Genomic DNA, 26,657 nt, shown 5'->3' with positions numbered 1-26,657 from the left:
AACATCGTCTTGTCATTGGCTTTAGATCTACACTCATGGCGTCAATTCTCAGATGTGCTTCGTAGATATAGAGCCTGTCACACAGAAGAGGCGGAGTTAAGATACTTTGAGATGTTCGAGATGTTATAAAATTAAGGTGTAATGTTCAGACAAAGGGAAAGTACAAAATTTGGAAATGATGGCAATTCATTCCAAGAAATGATAAAAGGGTATTTTTTTATATTTACATTTAAAATTTTACTAGATTTTGCCAAATTGTTCCAAAGGTGTTACGCCGAGTTTATGTTCCAACCAGTAGTGTCAGGGAATGCTATTTCCCCAATCCTGTCCTGATGTCTTACCACATTTTTTGATCTTTACAAATCTAAAGGGCGAGAAATTATTTCTTGTTGCTGTTTTTAAGTCATACTATTTATATTACTAGTGAGTCTGAACAGTCTTTGTAAATCATATGAAAAACCTGGTCATCTTTTTTGCCTAGAAATTTTTTTTGGAGGAGGTGAGCTAGGGCAGTGGTCTTTCTCTAATTCAGGGGTGTCAAACTCATTTTCACGGCGGGGGCCACATCAGCCTCATGGTTGCCTTCGAAGAGCCGAAATGACTTTAGGCCTGCATGACTGTAGTCACTCCTTAACTGTAAAGGAGTTGAAATTACCCCTGCTCTAGCTGATTTGTGACAGCACCCATGTGAAGGTGTGTGCACACTGTGTATATATACGCTTAGGGTTTTTACCACGTAAAAGAGTAGCCGCTTATTGCTGAGGGGTTTTTGTTTGTTTAAATCCAGAATGGGTGATGATTTAAATGTCTTTTCAGCATCTGTGGAGATAAGCGTGTTGGAGTTGGAGTGGGGAGGGAGTCCTCCTGTGTTCTGTGAATACAGTGAATGATTGATATTAGCACATATCCCATTATTGACTTATACTCGGTATCACTTTGTGAACCTCCTGGTAATGGGTATAGTGGTCTTTCCACGTGCTCCTGGATTCTCTTTGTTTGCTTTAATATTCACAAAACACTGTAATTTTCTTTTTGTGCATATAATCCTTTGTCAGTTTTCAGTACTATTTTATGCTGGCTTTATAAAAAGAATTTGGAAACCCTCTTTCTTTATGTTCTGGTATTATTGGAATAGCAGTGGAATAATCTGTTCTTTGAATGTTTGGTAGAATATACCTGGCTGTTCTTTCTGAGAATGTGGTTCTTTTAGCAGTTTTCTCAAAAACATTTTTTTAATAATTAGTCTGTGGAGACGGCCTATCTCAGTTTAGGTCACTAATTTTCTAAATTACTTAGAATTGAGCAGAATATTTTGTTGTGATTTTTAAAATTTTACTGTTTAGAATTTAATGATATTGTTCTTAGCACCCCACTATATGTCAGTTAAAGCATTTCAGGGGGTCTTGAAAAGAAGTGTGTTATTTTCAGAGTATATAGTTCAACATGTATCAATTAGATCTAGCTTGTTAATTATGTAATTAGATACTCCTTTTTTCTTTAAAATCTACTTTTTTTTAGTGTACAGCTGGTTCTTATTATTTGTAGTGGTTATGTTATATAAAATCACTGTAAACACTAAATTAGTGAACACTGAACTGTGTGTCAAAGGGAAATACAGGATTAGGTTCCTGCCAGCTAGTGGTTACAACGTTTTCATCAACTGAACAATATATAACCTTTTTCATGTGTGTTTCTGTTTAAAGACACCACATTTAATGTACATTCTTCATTTGTTAACATTGAACTCATGGCCAACATTCTAGTAACTCATGTCTGAATGAAGCCTATCTAGCACGTGTATGTCTGCTGTGAGGCACATTACAGCCTTGTACTAATTTGGAACACAGTAGTGTACACTGGGGGAGCCTTTTTACCTGTACACTCACCCAAAACCACAAAATTACCAAAAACGTGACACTAAATGTATTACAGAAGGGACACTTGTTTAAAGTTCAGGAGCCGAAACAAAAAGGCTGTCACTTTGTTTGACCTCATCTGTGTATGTGTGTGTCAGGCAACTCAGAATTCTCACCACTCTGCACATGTCCATGGATAACCAGGAAAGAATCAGGAGTGCAGGTTTTGGAGTTACAAATACATTTTCTCAAGTAGGTGAATTTGAAAACATGGAATCTAAGGATGAGGATTGACTGTACTTTATCTGGGACAAGAAAGATGAATCGAAATCTTTTTCTACTGTTTAAAAATATTTATTGTGGCCCTAGCTGGTATAGCTCAGTGGATTAAGTGCAGGCCTGTGAACCAAAGCATCTCTGGCTTGATTCCCAGTCAGGGTACACGCCTGGATTGCACGCCATATTCCCAGTATGGGGTGTGCTAGAGGCAACCACACATTGATGTTTCACTCCCTCTCTTTCTTTCTCTCTTCTCCTCTCTCTAAAAATAAATAAATAAAATCTTTAAAAATATATATTTTTGTTGTATTTCCTAACGTTTTCTCTTTTTGCATTGGAATACCATGCTGAGCCCTTCATGTAGTGAGTTGGCTGTTGCTTCACTTCAGCTAAGACCATCTTCACAAAGCCGGATTACTTCTCCCCTCCCACCCCCTTCATTCCTGTTTCAGCCCTGCCTGCCTCATTGAGCTGTGTCTCTCCCTAGTTCGTGGCATTGCATAGAGCTTAGAAATGCTCTAGCCACCTCTCCTCAGACCCAGAATTTATTATTTCAAGTAAGAAAGACTGTTGTTGTGGCCTCTTGATATATGCACATCAATTTTAGAAAACTCTGCACTGCCCAGAACTCTTCTCAATCTTCTCCCTTAACCAGGTCAAATATTTACCATATCCATTAACTTATTGTAGATTTTTGTGTCTGGGAGTTACAGCTATTTTCTAATTTTACTGAAAATATATTGTGTTCTATTTTTATTTTCCTTGTTAAGTTTTGTTTGGTGTAGGGGAGGAAATCAGGGAACATTGCTTTTATTCTATTTTTAATAAGAAACTCTGTATTCATTCAGAGTTAATCACAACATTTTGTAAATCTCAAACTTGTCTTACCTAAACAATTTCTTTTTTTTTAAATCCCTTAACCATTTTTACCCTGTCCCCCAGTGTCCCCTCCTCTTACAGCTGTCAGTCTGTTGACATTTTCTTATCAAAGTAAAATTTGTGGCATATTTTTGGTTTTTATTTTTTTATAGGCTTTCAGTTGCTATATTTTACTTAATTCTTGTTATCATATTTATGAGATTATTGCTATTGTTTTTTATTGCAAAAGTAATATTTTAGAAAAAGTATAATGTAGAAAATTTGTAATATTTAAGAATAAAGAAGAAAACAAAAGTAGCCTAAAATTTTATCACCCAGATAAAATAGCTATTGTTTGTAAATTTTTTCTTGTTATTTATTGAGCCCATTGTACAAAGTAGTACGAGTGGTAACTGTCTCTTACAAGTGGTGTTGAATTAGGGGAAATTGCCAGTGTTCTCCCAATTCTGAAAGTTTTGATCCTGTGAAATATTTTCTTGCTTGGTAAACATTTCAAATGGTCTCATTTTACAGGTAGTATTGTAAATTGATCTGACAAATTATAGGTATTGATTTTGATTAATAGGGGAAGGAGGTTGCTTGTTTTATACTCTTACCGCATGGTTAGTGAAAAATAATAATATAGACATTTTTTTTCAATATTAAGTATTTGTGTGCATGATCAGACTGATGGCTTTTAGAATGCTGCATTACCTACTATTGTGTACTTTCTCCCTGTTACCTCCCTTAGGCCATGACTAGGGCCAGAGCCCTCAGATCTCAGTCTGAGGACTCGGCTTCCGCCTTTGGTGCTGATGACTTCATGAGCACAGGTTTGGCAGAACAGGTGGCTGACGACTCTGATGACAGCACCACAGCAGAAGCCAACAAAGGAAGGGGTCGAGGAAGAGGCCGAAGAGGAGGAAGAGGACAGAATTCAGTGTCCAGAGGAGGATCTCAGAGGGGAAGAGGTTAGCACTGAATACAGTGCCGTCTTTTGTACACATTTAACTAGGCCGTTGCGTGGGAAATACAGAATTGTGTTGTTGTTAGAATTACGTTACAGAGTCTTTAAAAACAGTTTTTATAATGCATAAAGTCAGTCTCTAATATAGTTCAGACAAGTACATTTTGCTCAAATAAATTTTGAATGGCTGTGTGCACACAGGGCTTTCATTGCTCTTAACACACATGTTTTTTAAAAGAACACTGTGTTTTTCACATAGTACCTTTAGGTACATTTAATATCTTGTTTTCTCTTACATGTACTAAGTGATAGTGAGGCAAAAATATGCTGTTGAGGAAAATGATTTGCATTGGCAGCAGGAAGAAAATTTCAGATCATAAAAATTAATATTTTTGTTACTGTCATAAGATACATATGCCCACATTCTTGGCAGTGGGTTTGTAAAATTTGTTTGAAAAGAAAAACCACCCTAAAATACAATTTGATTTATTAAAACAACTATTAACATTTATTGCTATCATTGTGTTTAATATGACACTATTATCACTGAATAATCCAAACAATAGAAAATAATCACCCGGTCACCTCCTGATGTGTTATATAAATCCATCCCTAGGAATATTTAAAAATTATTCTATTAAGTATTTTTTTTAAAGATTTTATTTAGAGGGGAAGGGAAGGAGAAAGGGAGAGAAATATCAATGTATGGTTGCCTCTCGTGGGTCCCCTGCTGGGAACTGGCCTGCAACCCAGGCATGTGCCCTGACTGGGAATCGAATCGCTGTACTTTGGTTCACAGGCCTGTGCTCAATCCACTGAGCTATACCAGCCAGGGCTGTTTTATTAAGTATTCTTAATAGGTATTTTAAGCTGGTAAAATGGATAGTACTTTAGTTAAAAATATCCAAAGGTAGAAATCTTCATTTTCTAGTGATAATTATTATCATTGTCCTTATCATTTAAAAAGTTTTTCCTTAAATTTTAATTGGAATAGTATGAGCTAAATGTGGTAGAATAGTTTCAGAAATTTGACTGATTAGACTCTACATGTTTCTTCTTGTGTATATCACTGACTTTTAATGTGTAAACTGTGTTTTGACATTACTTTGTTTAGATTTCATTTTGTTGAAGTTTAATAAAAAAAAACTTTGGCTGGTGATGGGATTGTATACTAATTGCTCATTATCGTAACAGCAGGCACTGGTCTGGAGACTACTACTCGAAGCAGAAGTTCAAAAGCTACTACATCAACATCGAAAAACATGTCTATTATAGATGGTGAGTACAGACTGCAAATTATTATCTAGCAGTTATTTGTAAACACGGGAAGACCTGGGAAGCCCATTAGTAAATCTTACTGGCTTGTCATCACTGAGGAATCAAAAGGGTTATTAGAGTCAAAGTATAAATTATGCTGATTTAAAAGATCTTCAGGGCTTCCAGTCAAGATGGAAGCATAGGTAGATGTGCTTCACTTTCACACACAACCACAAAAAGAATTACAACTAAACCTCAAAAAAAAATAACACCTAGAATGGTCCGATAATTGAACTGTATGGAAGTCCGACAAGCAAGGATTTAAAGAAGCCACATTCATCCCAACAGGTAGGAGAGGTGCAGAGGGAAGGAGAACACGGTGTGGCACAGAGAGGCAGCAGGGGCAGAGTGGGCGGTCCCGCATTCATGTTTGGTGGGTACAAATCTGGAGGGACACTTTGGGAGCAAGCAATCCCAGCTCCAGGCCAGACTGCACAGCCCAGGGTTCCAGGACCAGGAAGACAAATCCCCATAACTTCTGGCTATAAAAACCAGTGGGGATTGGGTGTGTGGAAGACTGCCAGTTTTTTTCAGGAAAGTCTGTTTAAAGGGCCTGCACGGACTTACAATGTAAACAAACAGCCACACTGGGATTCACCACCAGGGCAACAGCTGGAAGGGCACCAGTCCCATACCAGAAATGGGTGAAGTGACTAGAAACGGGGTGAGTGCTGGGCAGACCTACAGAAGCCAGGCAGCTTCTCCTCTACAAGCCCTCCCCTGGCACAGAGCCACAGAGCAGTGAATCAGGTTGCCCCACCCTGGCAAATACCTAAGGCTCCACCCATATAACTCAACAGGTGCCCTAAGACAGGGACCAAATACAAAGAAACAAACACAGGGACACTGCCACATTGAGGAGACAAAGAAATATGGCCCACATGGAAGAACAGAACAAAATTCCAGAAAAAGAACAAAACAAAACAGATAACCAACCTATCAGATGTAGAGTTCAAAACACTGGTGATCAGGATGCTAAGAGAACTCACTGAGTACAGCAACAATGTGAAGAAATGAAGGTCACGCCAAGTAAAATAAAGCACAATCCACAGGGAATCAACAGTGAGGGGAAGGAAGCTAGGATTGAAATCAACTGTTTGGAACATGGGAAGGAAATAAGCATTCAACCAGAACAGAAAGAAGAAGCAACAATTAAAAAAAAAGAGGATGGTATAAAAAGCCTTTGGGACATCGCCATATGTGCTAACATCAGAATTATAGGGCCGCGGGAAGGAAAAGAGGAAGAGTAAAAAATTGAAAACTTATTTGAAAAAATAATGAAAGAAAACTTCCCTAGTTTGGTAAAGGAAATAGACACACAAGTCCAGGAAGCACAGAGAGTCCCAAACAAGTTGGATCCAAAGAGGACCACACCAAGACACATCATAATTAAAATACGAAAGGTTAGGGATGAAAAGGGAATCTTGAAAGTAGCAAGAGAAAAGCAGAAAGTTCTACAAAGGAGTTCCCATAAGACTATGAGGTGATTTCTCAAAAGAAACTTTTGCAGGTAAGACTGGCAAGAAGTATTCAAAGTGATGAAAAGCAAGGACCTACATCCAAGAATACTCTCTCCAGCAAAGTTATAATTTAGAGCTGAAGAGCAGATACAGTGCTTTTCAGATAAGGTGAACCTAAAGGAGTTCATTACCAAGCCATTATTACTTGGAATGTAAGAGACTTATTTAAGGAAAAGAAGATCAAAACTATGAACAGTAAAATGACAACAAACTCAAAACTGTCAACAACTGAATCTAAAAGAAAAATGAACTAAGCAAACAATCAGAACAGGAACAGAATCATAGATATGGAGATCATTTGGCAGGTTATCAGTGGGGAGAGGGAGAATGAGGGAAAAGGAACAGAGATAAGAAGCATAATTGGTAGGTACAAAATAGACAGGGGGAGGTTGAGAATGGTATAGGAAATTGAGAAGCCAAAGCACTTAAATGCAGGACCCATGGACTAAGGGCGTGAACTAAGGGCGGATTGCTGGAGTGAAGGGGAGTACTAATTGGAGGGGGGCAACAGGGGGAAAATTGGGACAACTGTAATAGTTTAGTCATTAAAATGCACTTAAAAAATTAAAGGTCTTCATTCATTGGAGCTCTTGGAGAGAAAGAGCTTTAAAAATTAATATTCATTGGAGCTCTTGGAGAGAAAGAGCTTTAAAAATTAATTTTTATAATTCCTTACTTTAGGTAACTGATTACTTTTATAGAAGGATCACTAAGACATAGGAAAGGTAATCAACACTGGTCAAAAGAGAAAGGAACTGCTTTTTAAAAAACTTTTTAAAAAGATTTTATTTATTTCTAGACAGAGGGAAAGGAAGAAAGAGGGGAGAGAAACATCAACATGTGGTTGCCTCTCATACCCCTCTACTGGGGACCTGGCCTACAACCCAGGCATGTGCCTTCACTGGGAATTGAACCCGTGGGCCCTTTGGTTTGCAGGCCAGCACTCAATCCACTGAACCACACCAGCCAGGGCTAAGCATTGTTACTAGAAATTGTACATCTGTACATCAAGGAAGTTCTCCCTCTGTGTGGAATTGGCTGCACCGTGTTGATGCATATGAACCCTGACTGATGTTAGAACCTGCAATGTGGGTATGTGCCCTAGACTGGGGATTGAATGTGCAAACTTCTGGTGTTTCAAACACCAGATAATGCTTCAAACAACTGAGCCACCCAGCCAGGGCAAGAGCCTGGTCTTTTGACTTCAGAAGCATGATGTCTTCATTGCCATTTAGGAAATGGCATCTAGAAAGCTGCTTCATTCTTGGCAGGCTTAAGATAAAAACAGAGAAGGAGAAAGAAAGAAAAAAGGCAGCTTGATGGCTGAGGTCACCACATAAAAGTGTTGTGACTTTGGACAGGTCACACACTCTCCTGGTTTGTTTACATGGACATTGGGACTAATAATCTCTGCCATACTGGGTTATTCTGAAAAATAAAAGCAAAAAACCGGCACCTGGTAGGCATTTAGGAAAGGTTAGTTACTGCTATATTTTAAAAATATATATCAACAGAGGGAATTAGAAAAGCAGAGTGAATAAAAATACATATATTTTTTAAAGCCTATTTTCCCTCCAGCTGGCTATTTGGTATTCTGCAGTATCACTATGATGAATCTGTATAGGAATTGTTTTTTAATCCTGTTTGGGATTTATTGGGTTTCATGAAGTGTGAATTGGTATCTTTCATCATTTCTAGAAAATCCTTAACTGATCCCTTCAGTATTACCTCTGTTTTATTCTTTTTCTCCTCCTTTCAGGGTCTTTAATTATTAAATGTATGGCCTTTTCACTTTGTTCTCCCATGACTCTTAGCCTCTCTGTGTGTTCTGTTTTATTTTTTGGTGCTACTTTGTAATGATTTCTGATCAGTCTTTAGTTTACTCATTTATTCTTAAAACTGTCTATTGTAGTTTTCATTTTTTGGAGGGGAAGAGAGGTTGAAAATCTACTTAATTCATTTTCAATATGCCGTCACTTTCAATAGTGTTTTAAAAAATTCTCTGCAGATATGTTTAAACCTGTCTTTAATTTTTTTGAGTGTACATAAGGATTTTTTTTTATTCTATGTCTACTAATCCAGTATCTGAATGTCTTTGGCCTCATCCTGTTGTCTATTTCTGACTGCTGCTTCTTATTGATGGTGACTTGTTTCTTTGTATGCTTTGTTATCTGTAGTCCCCCCCAAGTTAACAGTAGGAACAATTTGATATCTTGGATGAAGATGTCTTCCTCCGGAGTAGATTCACGTTTGTTTTGTCAGGCTTACAGGGGTACCACTAGTCTTAGACCCTTTGAATTTAAAATTATGATTTGAGGACCAGCCAGGGGATATGTACTTGTAAAAGTCCTGTGTGTGCTGGCTTCTCTCCTTAACCATTGGTGTCTCAGCTTATGCTAATGGAGGAGATGTATTAGGCTCTCCACCTTGGGCAGGCCCAGAACTACCGTAGCTCCCTCCCTTTCCTTACAGAACTGTCAGAAACAGTGGTAATATTTGCCCAGGTCAACAGGTGTCCTCAGGGAAAAGGACTCTGCTTTATGAGCCTCTCCGAGTTCTAGCTTTTTTTTTTTTTTTTCCAGTTTTTGGCCTGATAATTCCTTACTATGTGACCAACTCTTCAGTGCTATTAAGTTTTTAAAAATGTCTAATGTAGTCATTTGGGTTGTTTTCAGCGGAAGTATTTGAATAATCTAGCCTACAATGAACAGGTACAGAGGTTTCCTTTATTATCCTCGTTTAGATCCAATCCGAGACTGCCCCCTTTGCAGCTAGAATGGTGTCTCACAGGGATTTTGTGAGCCTTTTTTTTCACTTTCTATCATCAGCTTCTTTCAAAATCACTATGCTAGTGGGACTTTCAAAGACATTCTTTAATGACTCCTGCTCTGTTATCCACTGATAATGTGGAATAAAGCTTCTTTTGTAGAGAAACTAAGAGACCAGTTATAGTGCTTTAAAATCAGCATGACTGATAATATTCATTTATAACAGGAGGCTATGTAAGTAAACCAACTTAACATGAAACTTAAGATTTCCCGAATTACGTTCCAGGGGAAAATCTTATGCCTTTTGCAGTGGATGGTTATGGTTAAGAATCCAGGCTGTAGAGTCAGACCTGCTGTGGGCAGCCAGCTCTTCACCTGCTGGCTTCCGTGTCCTCATCTGTGAGATCTGCGAGGATTGCATTGACCTCCTTGGGTTATTTTGAGGATCAATGAGAAGATGCATGTGAATACCTGGCATGGTATCTGTTCATATTATGCCCCAGTAACTGTAAACTATTATTATTTTGTAAGCTTTAGCTCCCTTAGCTATAAAATTGGCAGTGTAGTACTTCATAGAGTAGTTCTAAGTATTAAACAAACTTATGCATATACATTGCTGAGTACAGAACTTAGTAGGAATCAAATGATTGCTGTTGTTAGTATGAGTGGCAGTGTTTATAATAAACTTGGAAATGGGTGTTTTATAAATTAGTATAAATTTGTCTTTTATATAATTGATTTGACCCAATGGTTTTGCAGTTTAACTGATCACCCCCAACATTGGGTCTTTTTTGAAAAAACGAAATTGGCTTTTTAATACATATGTGGAAAATATTTCTATCAGATTAGATTTGGTGTTAACTCTGATAAAATAACCATGGTGTATTAACTATAGTTACCATAACTTTGAGACAGAAGCAACTTTTAAACTGTAACTATTCTAGGTCCCTACTATCAATGGAGAAATGAAGAGATAAATAAAGGTCCAATTCTATTGTACTGGAATTGTATTAGGAAAGGTAGATACTATGTTTAAAGCTAGCAGTGGTTGTAAATAAAAGCTGACGGCCCAGAATTGTCCAGTGAGGTTTGTTTGCAGAGAATGGTGACTCAAGTAAGTAAAGGATACTTCTGAAGCCTCTGCCTTTGCGTTTAATTTACCTCTGAGGCTGCCACTGCTGCTAATACCTTTACTACTACCATTACTAGCAACATGCCGTGAGTGCCTACGACTTTTGGACACCTGCCAGAGCAATTAACTACCTTTTTAATTCTTTCAACAAACTTTTGCATGAAGTATTATTAACGCAGTGTTACAGATGAGGAACCTGAGACTCAAACCAGGGAACTGGTCATCCGTAGTCACCCAGCTAGCAGGTCAAAATGAGTCTGACTCTAGGACCAGAGTTCTTCACCTCTGTGCTGTATTGCCTCCCTAACAAAGCTCATTTTCTGACAATACCATCTCACAAACTTTTATTCATCTTTTGCTATTTACTGGGGATAAAAAGAAAGGCTTGTGTTTTCAAGGGTCTGAAAGTTTGAGGAGTCAATTAGGTAAGTAACTTGAGCAGAAATATTCGTTGAAAGAGTCATGATGACTTTTTTGGTCAGTTGCCCTCTCCAGCCTTCTGAGTGGGCTGTGAGGCCCCTGTTGAGGAGGGCAGATAGAAATCTGCTTCCGCCATTGTCTCTCCCTGCAGGTAGAGACATCACGAATTGGGAAGAGGGCCTGGAGTAGGAAAAAATGAACAAATCATACATCTAGGCTAGGTAGAAAGATTCCTGAGTTTTCTACAGAGAGAATTTTGAATTTTGTGGGATTCCTTGAGCATTTAATTTTTCAAGCTCTCTTTTTTACCTCCTCTTGTCCTATTTGGTTGGGGGGTGTCTTGGGGAGACTTTATTTTATATGAGGAAACTGGTAAGACTTAGGAGAAAACAAACCTCTGATCAGCCGTTTGAAATTTATCCTAGTTTTTTTAATACTCTACGCTAATTGCAGTGTGTGTGGCGGGGGGTAGGGCATGTGGGTTCCCCACACCACCAAGCACTTCTCTGGAGACCAGCTGGGAGTTCTGCATTTCAACTTAATTCTGATGCTTCTACCCAGAGACAGCATCAGATGCCATAGGTTAAGGGCTCCGTTCTGCAAGTCTGCCCCTTGCGGAAGGGTGACATCTGACACTTCAGATCTCAGTCTGAACCCAGGTTGTTACCTGTGCTTCTCACTGACTGGCTATAAATCAGAGGTTCCCAACTGCCTTCTTGGGTTTGATTAATTAATTTGCTAAGGCAGCTCACAGAACTCAGGAAACTAGTTTACTTATTAGATAACTTGTAAGGATACAGATCAACAGCCAGATGAAGAAATAACATAGAGAAGGAGCTTGTGTCCTAAGGGAGCTTAGGATCTGGCATGGTGGCACATGGAAGTGCTCTGGTTCCCCACCGGGAAGCCCTCCAAATGCTTTCCTTTGGGGTTTTAATAGAGGATTCCTTATGTAGACCCCGTTCATTAAATCATTGGAATCATTGGCTGTTGGTGGTAAGTGTAACTTCTAGCCCATCTCCCCTCCCGAGAAATCAGGGAATGGAACTGAACTTTCAACCCTCTGGTCATGGTTACTTTCTCTGGTAACCAGCCTACGACTTTAGACAGAGTCCTGAGGTCACCGAAATAACATGATACCTTTATAGCTCTCATCACTTAGAAAATTCAAAGTGTTTTAGGGGCTCTGTGCCAGAAACAGACAAAACCAAATATACAGGGTGTGAGTACCCTAAACAGTATTCTTGTATTTATTATTATTAACCTACTTTTGTCCACCCCTGTATGTTTCTTATTGTAAAATCATAATATCAAAGTTTAGGGCCTGGAAAAAATAGTTGACTAAGCTTACCATTTCTAACCAAGTTTATAAAGTTAAAAAAGTAATAGTTCAGAGTCAAGTTTTTATGATGGAATAAATGATACTGTATACTGTTTTCTAGAATCCCCTTCTAGGCTGTTTCTTAAGTACTGAGTATGGTTAAGTAGAAGGGAGAGTAAGAAAGCTCTTACTGGAACCATAGCTCCTACCATGGCCACCGGGAAAGTTACTGTCAACTCTAAGAAAAGGGAGACGCTAGGTGGGTTACCTAAGGGATCAGATTTTATCCTTCAGGGAGTTTTCCATAAAATATTTTTAGTGTAGGTGCCCTGATCAGTGTGGCTCAGTTGGTTGGGCGTCATCCTGCAAAGTGAAAGGTAGCGGGTTCAATTCCCAGTCAGATCGTGAGTGAGAGGCACTGATCCATGTTTCCCTCTCTTTCTTCCTACACCACACTAAGAATAAATTTAAAAAATCATATATGTGTGTATATGTATTTAGTGTAAATGTCTTTCTGAACACAGCTTGTTACCATATTTGAATAAGCCAAGATATATGAAATTGGAAGCTAGACATTGATTTATTTGAACATATCCTTCAGATTTTAAAAAGAATTGAATGGTTTTATAATTAGTAATCGAGGGATTTTGCAGGTAGGACTTAGGAAATGTTCAGCTAAAGAAATATGCAAATTTTTCTAAGTTATTTTAAGAACAACAATGGGTATCTTATCTTTTTCATTATAGCCTTTAAATCTGCAAGACAGCAGCCCTCGAGAAATGTTGCTACTAAGAATTATTCAGAGGTAAGAAAAATAGTTGTGTTTTAATAAATTTAAGTATTCTGAATTATAAATTGTTTATTCTTTGATTGACAGTAGATAAAAGTGTGGAATATTAAGGCTGGAGAGAACTTAATTATCTACATAGGGCTTCTAGGATTTTTTTGTTTTGTTTCTCCCTTTTTAAAAATAATGGGTCACATGATTAGAAATCCATAAATGTATGTGTATAGTAATGTTTTACAGGGTAACAGTGTTAAACCAAAAGGGTCCATGCATGGAGTATTAATATAGAAGGTGGGAATTTAGTCCATATAAAGGTTTTATTTATTGCCGGCTTCCCTTTGCTGTGTATATTCTCATACCTCTGGCTTGTGTATTAATGGCTATAACTAGACTCAAGAAACTAAAAGGTTAGAGTCTAAGGGCCTCTGTGTTCAGCTGTAGATATAACACAGGCCTCTGCTCTTCCTTGGTATTTCAAGAAGAGTCCAATGTGGGCTTGACTCTCCTGTTACCTCACTTTCAGAATCCATGTATCTTAACTCTCAGGCGAGTACTCTTCCCTCTGTATCAGGGTTTCTCACCGCAGCACTGTTGGCGTTTTGGACCAGATAAGTCTTTGTTTTGAGGGACTGTCCTGTGCATTGTAGAATGTTGAGCAACATCTCCACCTCTGCCTGCTAGATGCCAGTCGTATCCCCCTAATTCTGACAGTCAGGAATGTTTCCAGACATTTCTGAATGTTTTGGGGATAGGAATCATTGTTCTGCATCATACTGCCTCAGCAGCTTTTTCTCAAATTTTATTCTTCTTGATCTCTTGAGATCAAGAGAAGGCACATCAATCAACTGATGACACAGTTGATGGCCATAATTTGCAGAAAACAAGTTCTCTGTCCTTACTGTAATCTTGTTCTTTTATCTCTCTTCATCTTTCTTTTTTTCCCTCTTATATTATTTACTTATATCTGAGTATACTAGTGCTAACTTTTATCCTAGGCTTTATTTAATTATTTTTAATTAACTGTTGGCTGCTAATGTTTCAAGATTATATCTGAAAACAAAATTATCATCCATGTTTGCCTCTCCATGTTTGCAAGGTATTCTTTCTAGATTTTTCTATTATCAGGGAAGAATAGGAGTTCAAAAAGAACAAATGATGCCAAACTAGCTTTTTTTCTTTTTTAAAAAATATATTTTACTGATTATGCCATTGTACTTGTCCCATTTTCCCCCCATGTATGTCCCTCCACCCTGCAACCACCCTCCCACCTGCATTCCTCCTCACTTAGTTCATGTCCATGGGTCGTACATATAAGTCCTTTGGCTTCTCCATTTCCTATACTATTCTTAAACTCCTCCTGTCTATTTTGTACCTACCATTTATGCTTCTTATTCCCTGTACTTTTCCCCCATTTTCCCCCCACCCCTCCCCACTGATGACCCTCTATGTGATCTTCATTCTGTGATTCTGTTCCTGTTCTAGTTGTTTGATTAGTTTGTTTCTTTGTGGGTTTTTTTTTGGTTTGGTTGTTGATAGTTGTGACTTTGTTGTCATTTTACTGTTCACATTATCATCTTCTTTTTCTTAGATAAGTCCCTTTAACTTTTTATATAATAAGAGCTAGGTGATGATGAGCTTCTTTAACTTGACCTTATCTGGGAAGCACTTCATCTGCCCTTCCATTCTAAATGATAGCTTTTCTGGGGATAGAGCGATTTTGGATGTAGGTCCTTGCCTTTCATGACTTTGAATACTTCTTTCCATCCCCATCTTGCCTGTGAGGTCTCTTTTGAGAAATCAGCTGATGTTCTTATGGGCACTTCTTTGTAGATAACTCTTTCCTTTAGTCTTGCTGCTTTTAAGATTCTCTCCTTATCTTTCATCTTGGAAAATGTAATTATGATGTGCCTTGGTGTGTGCTTCCTTGGATCCAACTTCTTTGGGACACTCTGGGCTTCCTGGATTTCCTGGAAGTCGATTTCCTTTGCCAGATTAGGGAAGTTCTTCTTCATTGTTTTTTCAAATAATTTTCCGTTTCTTGCTCTTCCTCTTCTTCTTCTGATACCCTATGATTTGGATGTTGAAACGTTTATCACCTAAGCCTCTCCTCATTTTTTTGAATTCTTGTTTCTTAATTCTGTTGAATGTTTATTTCTTCCTTCTGGTCCAAACCATTAATTTGAGTCTCAGTTTCCTTCCCTTCACTGTTGGTTCCCTGTATGTATTTCTTTATTTCACTTTGCATAGCTTTCACTTTTTCCTCTATTTTGCAACAATACTCGACCATTTCTGTGAGCATCCTGATTACCAGTGTTTTGAACTCTGCATTTGATAGGTTGGCTATCTCTTCATTGCTTAGTTGTATTTTTTCTGGAGCTTTGATTTGTTCTTTCATTTGGGCCATATTTTTTTTTGTCTTGGCATGCCTGTATGTAGTAAAGGGCAGAACCATAGGTATTTGCCAGGGTGGGGCAACCCATGTGGCTACGTTGTGCTGCTGTATGTGGGAGAGGGATCAGAGAGAGAACAATGCTGCTTGCTCAGCTCTAAGCTTTCAGTCACTTCTGCTACCCACAAACAAACTGGGCCTTCTGGTGCTGATTCCGGGGTGGGTGCGTTTGTGTGCATTGTAGGGCCTTGAGGGTCTCTCCAACCAACTCTTCTGTGAGGCTGGGAGTTTCTCCTGCCTCTGCAACCCCCACAGGTGTTTTCAATCAGAGGTTTTGAGGCTGTATTTCCCGGAGCTGGAACCCTGGGTTGTGCAGTCTGTCTCGCTCCTCGGTTGTTCCTTCCAGCTTATCTGCACAAAAATGTGGGGCTGCCTGCTCCACCAGCTGCTGCTTCGCCTGCCCAGATCCTCTAGCCACAACCTTGCTGGTGGTCCTTTCCACCTCGGCTGCCCACCTCTGCCCCTTCTACTGGTCTGGATGAATGTTACTACTTTAACTTCTTGATTGTCGGAGTTCCAGACAGTTTGATTTTCTGGCACTTCTGGCTCTTTTTTGTTTTTAAATTTGTTGTCCTTCTTTTGGTTGTGTGAGGAGCCACAGTGAATCCACCTACACCTCCATCTTGGCTGGACGTCCTTTTTTCCATTTTTTTGATTGGGGTTACACAGTGGTAGATTAGGTGGGTATCAAATGCATTTGATTTCTTCAAGGTACATAAGGCAATCTTCTGATAGTTTTGTGGATAAAATGCAGAAATAGTGACTAGATTCATATCTACTTGTACAACTGTGTTTAATGACTTTTGATTAATAAATAGTTCAGTATCACCCTGGAGGGGGAGATCTTAGGTGCTACTTTTTCAGTATTTTGCCCCTGTGTTTGTTGTGGATGAAATCATAGTAAATGTGTGTGTTAAGTGTTAAGATAACACAAAATGTAGATGAATGGGTAGCATTTTGGATAATAGAATCAATAATTACAAGTATCTTTACTGATGCTTGAAACCAACAAATGTTATTTAATAGGGATAAATGTAACAGAAAGATAGATACCTGGTAATTCCTACCCAGTCTTACACCTCATTTAAAAGTTGAGGTGGGCCCTGGCTGGTGTAGCTCAGTGGATTGAGTGTGGGCCTGCGAACCAGAGGATCGAGGTTCGATTCCCAGTCAGGGCACGTGCCTGGGTTGCAGGCCAGTTCCTGCACGAGAGGCCACCATACATTAATATTTCTCTCCCTCTCTCCTTCCCTCCCCCTCTAAAGATAAATAAAAACATTTTGAGATGGAACACTGATGATCAAACTCCTCATTCGAACCCAAGAAAGTCACAGAGCTCTATCTGCACATGGCCCCGTGTGGGTCATTCACCAGGCGAACCGCGCATTCCTTCAGGTGCCCAGGCTGCTCTGGTGACCGGGGGGAAGCGACGCCACACGTGCTGTGTAGAGTACTACTTGTGACTGGAGAGGCCGGGCTGAGCTCTGGTTTTCATAGTTGCTGATTATGTGGTTCCTGCCTCCTTTATTGTGGTTTTTTTGTCTATTTAAAAAAGCTTGAGACTCAGTTGTTTAATTCATTTTTATTTAGAGCTGTTTGCTGCTTTGTTCTTTCCCTTAGGTGATTGAGGTGGATGACTCCGATGTGGAAGAAGACATTTTTCCTACCACTTCAAAAACAGGTCAAAGGTAGGTGCAGTGATTTCTTGCAAAAAAATCTGAAAAATTCAAAATTATACAGAATTTTACTTGTACATATTTCTATGCCACAGATGTTTAACAGATTTATTCACAACTAGTCAAGTATGTAGAGAAGTGAAGAATAAACCAAGGATTGCTTCACAGAGTTGATGTAATATTTTCATTGAAAATTTGCATAGCCTTATGTAAATTTTTTCTTTATCTTTCCTGTACTTTTTCCTTTATCTTTATTATGCAATGATTTTGTTGATGGAGTACTAAATTCTCTCCAATTAACAGAAAGTAGTTTTGTATTTTGTTAAAACAGTGCTTCGATTTCTTGATTTCAACTTTACGATCATATTTCTATGGACTGAGTCACCCAGGGTGCTTTGGTGAACACTGAGAAGAGGATTGTGTCGACTTGCTCTGCCTTCTTAGAGCACCTGCACGATTTTGTGTCCTTTGGAATTTTGCCTTTTACTGTAAAGCTTGACTTGGTTCAGTATTACTGTTTTCTTCTATGTTAACATTTTAGGTGAATACAGCTTAACTATAAAGCTCAGTTAATGAAAGTTTTTACTGAAGAAAATAATCACTAGCTTATTTTTATACTTACGTTCTCTGTGAGCGTTATGTTGGGTCTGATGGGGGACGATGTTTTAATAAGCTTACTGCTTTCAGGCAACATAAATTATAATGGAAAAGAGAGATGAACACATCTCAATCCATTAAGGGATGATTGAGTCAGTACATAACTATGTGTAGAACTTTTTTAAAATACAAACTAGGTTTGAGTACATATAGGCTTTCAGAAAAAGGAGCAAGAAGTGTGAGGTCTCGTAGAAGAAAGAACTTTATAGAGTAAAATGTACCTGAGGTTTTAAAGATAGTAATTACTTGGATTAGGGGGGTGGAGAAAGAGAGCCAAGAGTAATGGCAGGAGCAGGAGGTTTTTTTTTTTTTAAGATTTTATTTATCTTTAGAGGGAAAGGGAAGGAGAGAGAGAGAGAGAAACATCAATGTATGGTTGCCTCTCGTGCATCCCCTCCTGGGAACTGGCCTGCAACCCAGGCATGTGCCCTGACTGGGAATTGAACCACTATCGTGTGGTTCACAGGCCCACGCTCAATCCACTGAGCTATACCAGCCAGGGCAGGAGCAGGAGTTTTAAAATAGGGGGTAATGGAGGGAAAAGCTCTACTTTGGTGTCACTCAAACTTTTTTATGATCTAAACTGTTTTTTCATTACCTGTGTATAAGTTTTATTTAAATTAATTTAAATGATTTAAATTTAATTTACCAATTAAATACTAAAGAATGACATTTTGTTGGGTAGCATTGAGGCTGAGACAGCCAAAAATTATTGTAATATATACGATATTGTAATATATACTCCATTCCTTGGAACAAATTTTCATTCTATAGATGTGAGAATGTGGTTTATGTGAATTGAGGGTCTGTGTTGGAAAAACTGTTAAGTATAGTTGCACACCCACTTGTTATTCAGTTAAATCTTATTCTGGGACCTGGAGGTAAAAATATAAAAGAAGTGTCCCCTTCCTCCCAGCATTGTGCACTTTAGTGGTATGCTGTTCACAGAGACCTAATAACCCATCAAGATAAATGAAATCTAAGGGAAGTGCCAGTGTCTTCTCGGGATAGGTCACGGAAGGTTTTACAGAGAAGGTGGGTGAGGTTTGAGCTGATGATCAACAGATACTTGGAGGAAATCATCAGGGTGCAGCAGCGAAGTAATGTCACAGGCCACAAGCATCTACTTTGAAAGGGCGATCAGGCAAGGCCTCTGCAGAGGTCACATTTATGTTGAAATTTTCCTGTGCTAGAATTTAGCCTTGCAAATTCTTCCATTGTAGTGGGAGTAAGAGGACCCTTTGAGATTTGACAGAGCTGGCGGAGAATAAGCACCCTCTCCTCAAAGCAGCAAGTGTGAGAAGACCCAGCTCCATCGGCTCAGTAGAGGAGGAGAGATTGAGGGGATTCTGTTAACCCTTGCAGTGGGAAGAACTAACATTTTTGGCCTTCTGTTTATGTGCCAGGCACAGCCTCAGGACAGGTTAACATGTTATCTTATGCTTATTGCACTGCTACACCTGACTTACTGGCTGAACATCTCTAGAGAGGAATTCTAATATGGCTTCAAATTATATCTGAATAAAAATGGAGAAAACTTACACTCCTGGCTCTCAGTTTGATACCCTCAATTCCCTTACTTTTGAACCACATGAAGCTAATCAAATCAAACACTATTTGACATCCCAGACAAAAGCCCATTTCTTCAGCCCTGCAGTCAAAACAGAATTAGGGTTCTTGCTATGATCAGGTGAATCAGTGTGTGTCATAGGCTCCTGGCTCGATTCTGGGCCCCACTGGTTATTCTAGAGAGAAATCAGAAAGCAGGGTCAAGTCTCAATGGGTGCTTCTTTCCATAACCCTCTGCCTTTCCCAAAACCTCCAGCGGCAACGCGTTAACCTGTCACCTGAGCACTCTGGCTTTATGCTTTTGATGATCTTCTCCTTCCTGGAAAGAAGTCGATAACTAACCATTTCCTGCTTAGGTCAAGTACAGAGAGATGGAGGCTCCTGAGGTGGATCAGCTGATAAATTTCCTGATCCTCTACCTCTGAATCTGTGTTGCTCAACGGACCCTCTTTGTCCTTTACTTTTGTGCATAAGAACTTGTGGATGTTTCTCTTTCCTTCTGACCGAGACCTCTTGATTCTCAACCTATTTGCCCAGACAAGACCGTCATACATACTTGTTTCGCTATAATAACATCGCAAAGCATCCCAAAGTTGGCTAAGAACGCACAGTTTTCATTTAAAACAGAAGTCAGCCACCTTTCTTAAAGGGCCAAATGGTAAATATTTTAGGCTTTGCAGACCGAGAGGTAAAATCTAGGACATTGTGAAGGTACTTACATAACCATTTAAAATGTAGCCATTTCAAAATGTGAACATTCTTAGCTCACAGGCAGTTAAATACAGGCAGGCTGGATTTGGCCCACTAGCCACAGTTTGCTGGTCCCAGAGCCAAGATGACTTAAATTTTATATTAATAAAAAGACAGTTCTGGCTGGCATTGCTTTGTGGGTTGAGTGCCGGCCTGCGAACCAAAGGATCACTGGTTCGATTCCCAGTCACACGCCTGGGTTGGGGGCCAGGTCCATGTTTGGGGGCATGTAAGAGGAAACCAGTTAATGTTTCTCTCGCACATCAGTGTTTCTCTCCCTCTCTCCCTCCCTTCCTTTCTCTCTAAAAAGTAAATTAAAAAAAAAGACCCAGGAATATGAGTTCTACTACCACAAGTTAAGCTTCATAAGGGTAAGAATCATGATTTTTTTGTTCAGTGTTTCCCAGGACCTATCATAGTACTTGGCTAGGAGCAAGCATTCAGTAAGTATTTTCTTTCTGATTTGGATTGAACACGAAAACCAGGCAACTGTAGCAAGCGGGGAGTCTCCCCGAAGCTCCTTTCATGTGTTACAGCAGCCGTCCCCCACCTGGGTGGCACCGGGGACCAGTCGTGTGGAAGAGAGTTTTCCATGGACCGGGGCAGGGGCAGGCCGGATGGCGTCAGGACGATTCAAGTGCATCACACTCATTGTGCACTTTATTGCTATTTTTGTTATATTGTAATATATAATGAAATGGTTGTACAACTCATCCTAATGTGGAATCAGTGGGAGCCCTGAGCTTGTCTTCCTGCCACTAGACAGTCCCACCTGGGGTGATGGGAGACAGCGACTCTGGAAGTGTGTCTCGTACGTCCAGTCTGCTCCGTAATCTCGTCTTGGTCGCTGTCACTGCAGGAAACCCTGCCTCACACAGACGGGATGTTGGAAATGAACGCAGGTTTTTCAGTGCTTTTGTGGCAGTTTTAGGATATTCCGCCTTGACTTTTTTGTTTTATTTATTTATTTATTTTGCCTGCGACAGTCTTCTCATTTTTTTCCCTTTAAGGCTACTGAAAATCTGCACATAGACAGGGCAGTTAATTCTCATAATAAAAATGCCGCCGTCCACATGGTCAAAGTCCCCATCAGATTCCATAGTGAGCATGTCGTGTGTCACATTCTGTTCCACAGGGCCATTTTCTTGTCAGTGTGGGATTATGATCAATTCTTTCTGGCAATACTAGCTTCTCACAAACTGCCTCCTTGAGCAGTAAATACTGCACTACTTCACTGTGAAGAAGGAAGGCGGAACTTGGGTTAAATTAGCAATTTTGCTCTCGTGATGTATATTCTCATAACATGTAGGTCATGTTGGCCTCACGGTCATGTCATTCACTCTGATAAGCACTCCATCAATTCTCAAAAAAAACTGCAGCAACAGGATAAAGCCGGAAGGTGTTACTCTCATTTTCACCCCTAGACTTGAAACTCCATGATTACAAAATTCATCCACAAACAGGAGAACTTTTTCTAACAATTTAAGCTGTTCTCTGGCTTTCAGTGTCTCTGTATCTATGTGATCTGTTGTTGGTACAACCTTTAACTTGAGTGATTCTCCGAGTTCTCTTACAATCTGTTGTATAGGTCCAATGATACAGTATAACCTCCTTGGGCATTCACCCTCCATCCTGCTTTCCTCACATTCTTCCACACAGGCTCCTTTGAGCATTCCTTGGTAGCTGTTTACACACCTTAAAGCATCTGCAGCATTGAACTTCATCCCAAAGCCAGAACAGTGCTGGATCTGTAAAATGTTGCCTCCAAACACCGTTTCAGGGAGGGACGGTATATGCACTTCATCGGCCCTTCTCCATGCCCGCGGACTTCACGATGTGGATCTCGGTAGCTTTCAGCTTCCAGGGCCAGAAGGAGAAGGCCGAGTGGCTGCTCTGGAAGCCACAGATCATCATGGCTGAGGCGGGGCCACGTGGACTGCTGAGGACGGGCCGGAGGGGCAGCGGCAGCAGACACCAGTGTGCTGCCTTGCCGCGGCCCTGCCTCCGGCTGTGCAGCCCCATCCACAGGGTTGGGGATACCTGTGTTATGGACACATAACTGAGATTTGAATGCAACATATTTCAGTGTTGCCACCGTTTGCAGGAGTGGGCATAGTGGTAGACACTATAATGATAAGTAAGTGTCTGTAGTGCTTCATGTGTCAGGCACTGATGATCTAAGTGTTTAACCATATTAACAGATTTAACCTTGAAAAATTATTATCCTCATTTTACAGTTGAGAAAATGGAGGCACAGAGGGGCAATAACTTGCCTAAAGCCACGATAGCTAGTAAATGCAATGTTGGAATTCAGACCCTGGCCTCAGAGTCTATTTCCTCACGATTAAGTTTTTACTACTACCTCTCATGTAGATTACAGGGAATGTGTTAACATTTTTTGTTTGTGGCCCATACTAGAGTGAAAAACTTTGCTGAGTTCTCTGGTTCATTTTCTTTGTTTGCCCATGTTTTTGCTTCAGGTGGTCAAACACATCATCATTTTCAAGCAATTCCATGTCACAGAGCCAAACAACGAAAGGGGTCAATTTTGAATCAGATGAGGTAATAGAGTAATATTGTTATATCTTAACTTTTAACTGCTTATAAAATTTCAATATGGACTGCTAAACTACTTGCTGGAAATTTTTTAAAAATATATTTTATTAATTATGCCATTACAGTTGTTCTATTTCTCCCCTTCATTCCCCTCCACCCTACACACCCCCTCCCCCACCATTCCCTCCCTTTAGTTTATGAACATGTGTCTCAAGTTCTTTAGCTTCTATATTTCCCATACTATTCTTGCCCTCCCACCTTTCTATTTTCTACCTACCATCCATGCTACTTATTTTTTGTACCTTCTCCCCCCTTCTCCTTCTCCCACTCCCCTTTTGCTAACCCTCCATGTGATCTTCATTTCTATGGTTCTGCTCCTGATCTAGCTGTCCTCTTAGTTTGCTTTTGTTTTAGGTGTGGTTGTTAATAACTGTGAGTTTGCTGTCCTTTCACTGTTCATCTTTTTTATCTTCTTTTTCTTAGATAAGTCCCTCTAACATTTCATATAATAAGGGCTTGGTGATGATGAACTCCTTGAATTTGACCTTATCTGAGAAGCACTTTATCTGCCCTTCCATTCTAAATGAAAGCTTTGCTGGATAGAGCAATCTTGCATGTAGGTCTTTGGATTTCATGACTTGGAATACCTCTTTCCAGCCCCTTCTTGGCCGGAAGTTCAGATTTAAAAAATACTATATTCATTTAATTCTAATTTGGTCAGCTAACAAGAGGGTCAGAATGCTTTTTTGGCTTCTTTCATTTATATTTAGAGAAATGGTGATGATATTCTGAAAGCTTTTAATGTTACTTTAAAGGTATTTGTTAAATACCCACTATATGCTGCACATGCACACAGTTCATACATACAATAGCACATGGTGGTGATCTTCTTGTCACAAACGTGTTCAGATATTGACTGAAATGTGCCATGGGGCAGGATGTCTGAAATGAACTCCAGTCCAATGTGGTTATCTGGACTGGACAACTATAAAATCTCTTCTAACTTACAAGGGAAGGAAGGGGAAGAGATAGAATCAGGTCTTGCGTCTTGCCTTTATTCATTTGTTTTAGCTAAACTGAATTAAAGCTACATGACTGAAGGATACTGGCCTTTCCCTTTCCTCCATGGCTGCCATTTGAGTGATCTTTTGTAATTTTTTTTGAATTCTTCAGAGGTGTTTCTCTTAAGCCTATTACCTCTTTCATTTATTTATTTTTACTTAAAAAATTTTAAATTATGGTAAAAACCCTTAACATAAAACTTTACCATCCTAAACATTTTTAAGAGTACAGTTCACTGATGTTAAGTATATTCACACTGTTGTGCAGCAGACCTCCACAGCTTTTTCATCTTCCAAAACTGGAAATCCCTGCTTCCTCCTCCCACCAGCCTCAGGCAGCCAGCCGTCTTCGTTCTGTCTCTGAATTGACTGCTTTGTATACCTTATATAAATGGGATCATACAGCGATTGTCTTTTTGGCTTCTTGGAGCATATTGTCCTCCAGGTTTGCTCCTGTTGTAGCCTGCGACTCACCCCTTTTATTTCGAGCTTCAGCAGCTCCTCTCGTGTTCCATGTATCCCAGCTGTGGTTTAGAAACCGAGGAGAAGACTCACCAAATTCAGGCTGCAGAGAAGAATGACAGCTTGAACTCCATCAGTTAGTTAAACAGGAACATGTTGCCGCCAGGAGGGAAGTGAGAGGCGGTTGACTAATTTGTTAATTTCAAAGCATCTAGAAGTGCTTGTGTTTCTATGTTACAGTTTAAAGGTCTATATAGGTCTTGTTAATGGCAAAGAACAACTATAAGCAAATAACTCTATTAAACTTCAATTTGAATTTATCTCTGGTTTATTAACAAGTTCTACCTTTGGTAGCTGAAAATTAATCAACAAATGAAAGTGAATTTTTATTTTTCGAGGCATCCATTTTTCACCCGAGATAGCTCGATTTAGCAAACATTTGAATATGTTAATACCATCAACAAAGCCTAACATCAAATAATTATTCCTTTTTATTAATATCTTAAAAGAAATAATAAAATTTGTGAAAATTATGCTTTTTCTTCTGAATAGTTGTAGAATAATAAGAATTAACGATGTCCTCATCAAATTATATAGTTTGATGTGAGGCTGGTTTCTGTTTTTAATTAACTTGTTGGTTAATCTCTGAGATTCTTATCTCTTCTTACAAATCATAAATCTGTAGCCCAGCAGCATGGGAATTCTTTGAAAGCGAAATGCTCCTGTTTCTTTTTTATGAAATATTTCAAAGGTTGCTTTGCTGCATTCTTTTCTTGCATCAGTCCTAGAGTAGCTATTTATTTCTAATACTAAATGTGTAATCAGAAAAACAAATTACAGCTATTTCTGAGTTAGAAGATGTGGCTTCATTATCTTTTGGCTGAGCTTTCAGAACATCAGATACTATAATAATATGTAAATGAGAAATACCTGTTCAGAAACCAAATAGAAAAGACTCGAGCATTTATTTTTCTGGCTTGTCCACACCTTATTTGTCTTTATTAAGGTCAATAGCTGAGAGAACTATATATAGTCAGTATTGAAGGTACATATATATGCACATATACTAGGATAAATTTTTATTAATACTTGCTAAGAACTTAATCGGACTTATTTCATCAGTGAAATAGCTACTATCGAAGCGGGGAAGAGAAAAAATAATTGACAAGCTATTCATATTTATAAAGGAAATGGAAAAATGAAAGTCCATCCCATGCCATAGGAGAAAATTACTCTTACTGGTATTGTTTTGCCCATAAGAACTGTCTTGTCTCAGTGAAGCGTGGAGCAGTCACGGAAATAACATTTGTATGTCGTTTCAGGATGATGACGATGATCCTTTCATGAACATTAGTTCTTTAAGAAGAAACAGAAGATAATTATTTAATGGCACTTTGTAGTTTTCAAGATTCAGGAAAAATCAAAACTTTGTAGGTTAAGAGTTTACAGTAGAAGATTTTTAAAGTATTGCTGTTACCTGAAGAATTTGAAAGAGACTTACTTAACAGAGAGATAATGGATAAGAATCCCTGTTTCTGAGCACCGTGTCCTGAAGATGGCTCCATGGCGCGAGGCCTTCCCAGCTCAAGGACATGTAACCTGGCCTTGGTGTTTCTCATTTTTATATCTGGTTGTTAACATTACATGGTGATGCTGTATACAATGTAGACTGTTACTTTCCTGACCTGTATTAGTGTATATTTTAGAGAGAGCTTTGCTTAAATATTAATCTTGAATAATGATTAAAATAAATGTGCTATTATACATTTCTGCTTCACAATCAAAGACTACGTCAGTATTTTAATGTACTTACATTTAGCCACAGTTGAGAAATAGAGCTTATAAAACTTAAGCTCTTTAATCTTTAGAAATTTCTAAAGATTCTGTTTGCTGAAGGTAAAACCATCCATGTGAAACTGTGCCTCATCTCACTGTTTGTTACTGAGTATGTGTTCTCTTTCTAATGGTTGTGATAGCGTTAGCCACGGAGACTGAGATGATTAAGATGTACATTATACATTGAGTAATTAGACAACGCTTGTATAAAAAAATAGAACAATCAGAATTATTGACTTTTTAATTTTTTAAAAATATATTTTATTAATTATGTCATTACAGTTGTTCTGTTTCCCCCCTTCATTCCCCTCCACCCTGCACACCCCCTCCCCCACCACCCTCCCCTTTAGTTTATGAACACGTGTCTCAAGTTCTTTAGATTCTATATTTCCCATGCTATTCTTGCCCTCCCACCT

General features: G+C 39.0%; 1 protein-coding gene and 1 pseudogene across 5 annotated transcripts in view; one reads left to right on the top strand and one right to left on the bottom strand.

The window, feature by feature from the left end:
• Window positions 1-26,171, top strand: part of MRE11 (MRE11 homolog, double strand break repair nuclease) — a 68,251-nt gene extending 42,080 nt beyond the window's left edge. For 3 of the 5 annotated variants that reach the window (XM_037140993.2, XM_037140992.2, XM_037140994.2), the window contains exons 15-20: window positions 3,745-3,964; window positions 5,155-5,238; window positions 13,185-13,243; window positions 17,295-17,362; window positions 22,807-22,888; window positions 25,728-26,171. In XM_037140993.2, coding sequence (XP_036996888.2) covers window positions 3,745-3,964; window positions 5,155-5,238; window positions 13,185-13,243; window positions 17,295-17,362; window positions 22,807-22,888; window positions 25,728-25,784 — 570 coding nt within the window. In that variant the 3' untranslated portion in view covers window positions 25,785-26,171. The remainder of the gene's footprint in view (window positions 1-3,744; window positions 3,965-5,154; window positions 5,239-13,184; window positions 13,244-17,294; window positions 17,363-22,806; window positions 22,889-25,727) is intronic. The other 2 variants (XM_037140995.2, XM_053670382.1) reach the window with 2 other exon arrangements.
• On the bottom strand, window positions 21,085-22,240 carry LOC119046063 (TIP41-like protein; annotated as a pseudogene).
• Window positions 26,172-26,657: the final 486 nt, after the last annotated feature.

The sequence above is a fragment of the Artibeus jamaicensis genome, unplaced genomic scaffold, assembly GCF_021234435.1.
Source record: "Artibeus jamaicensis isolate MK-2021 breed Jamaican fruit bat unplaced genomic scaffold, CSHL_Jam_final contig_585, whole genome shotgun sequence".
In the NCBI taxonomy this organism is placed as follows: Eukaryota; Metazoa; Chordata; class Mammalia; order Chiroptera; family Phyllostomidae; genus Artibeus; species Artibeus jamaicensis.
The sequence above is the reverse complement of the archived record's forward strand: the minus strand, read 5'-3'. Positions and strand labels throughout refer to the sequence as shown.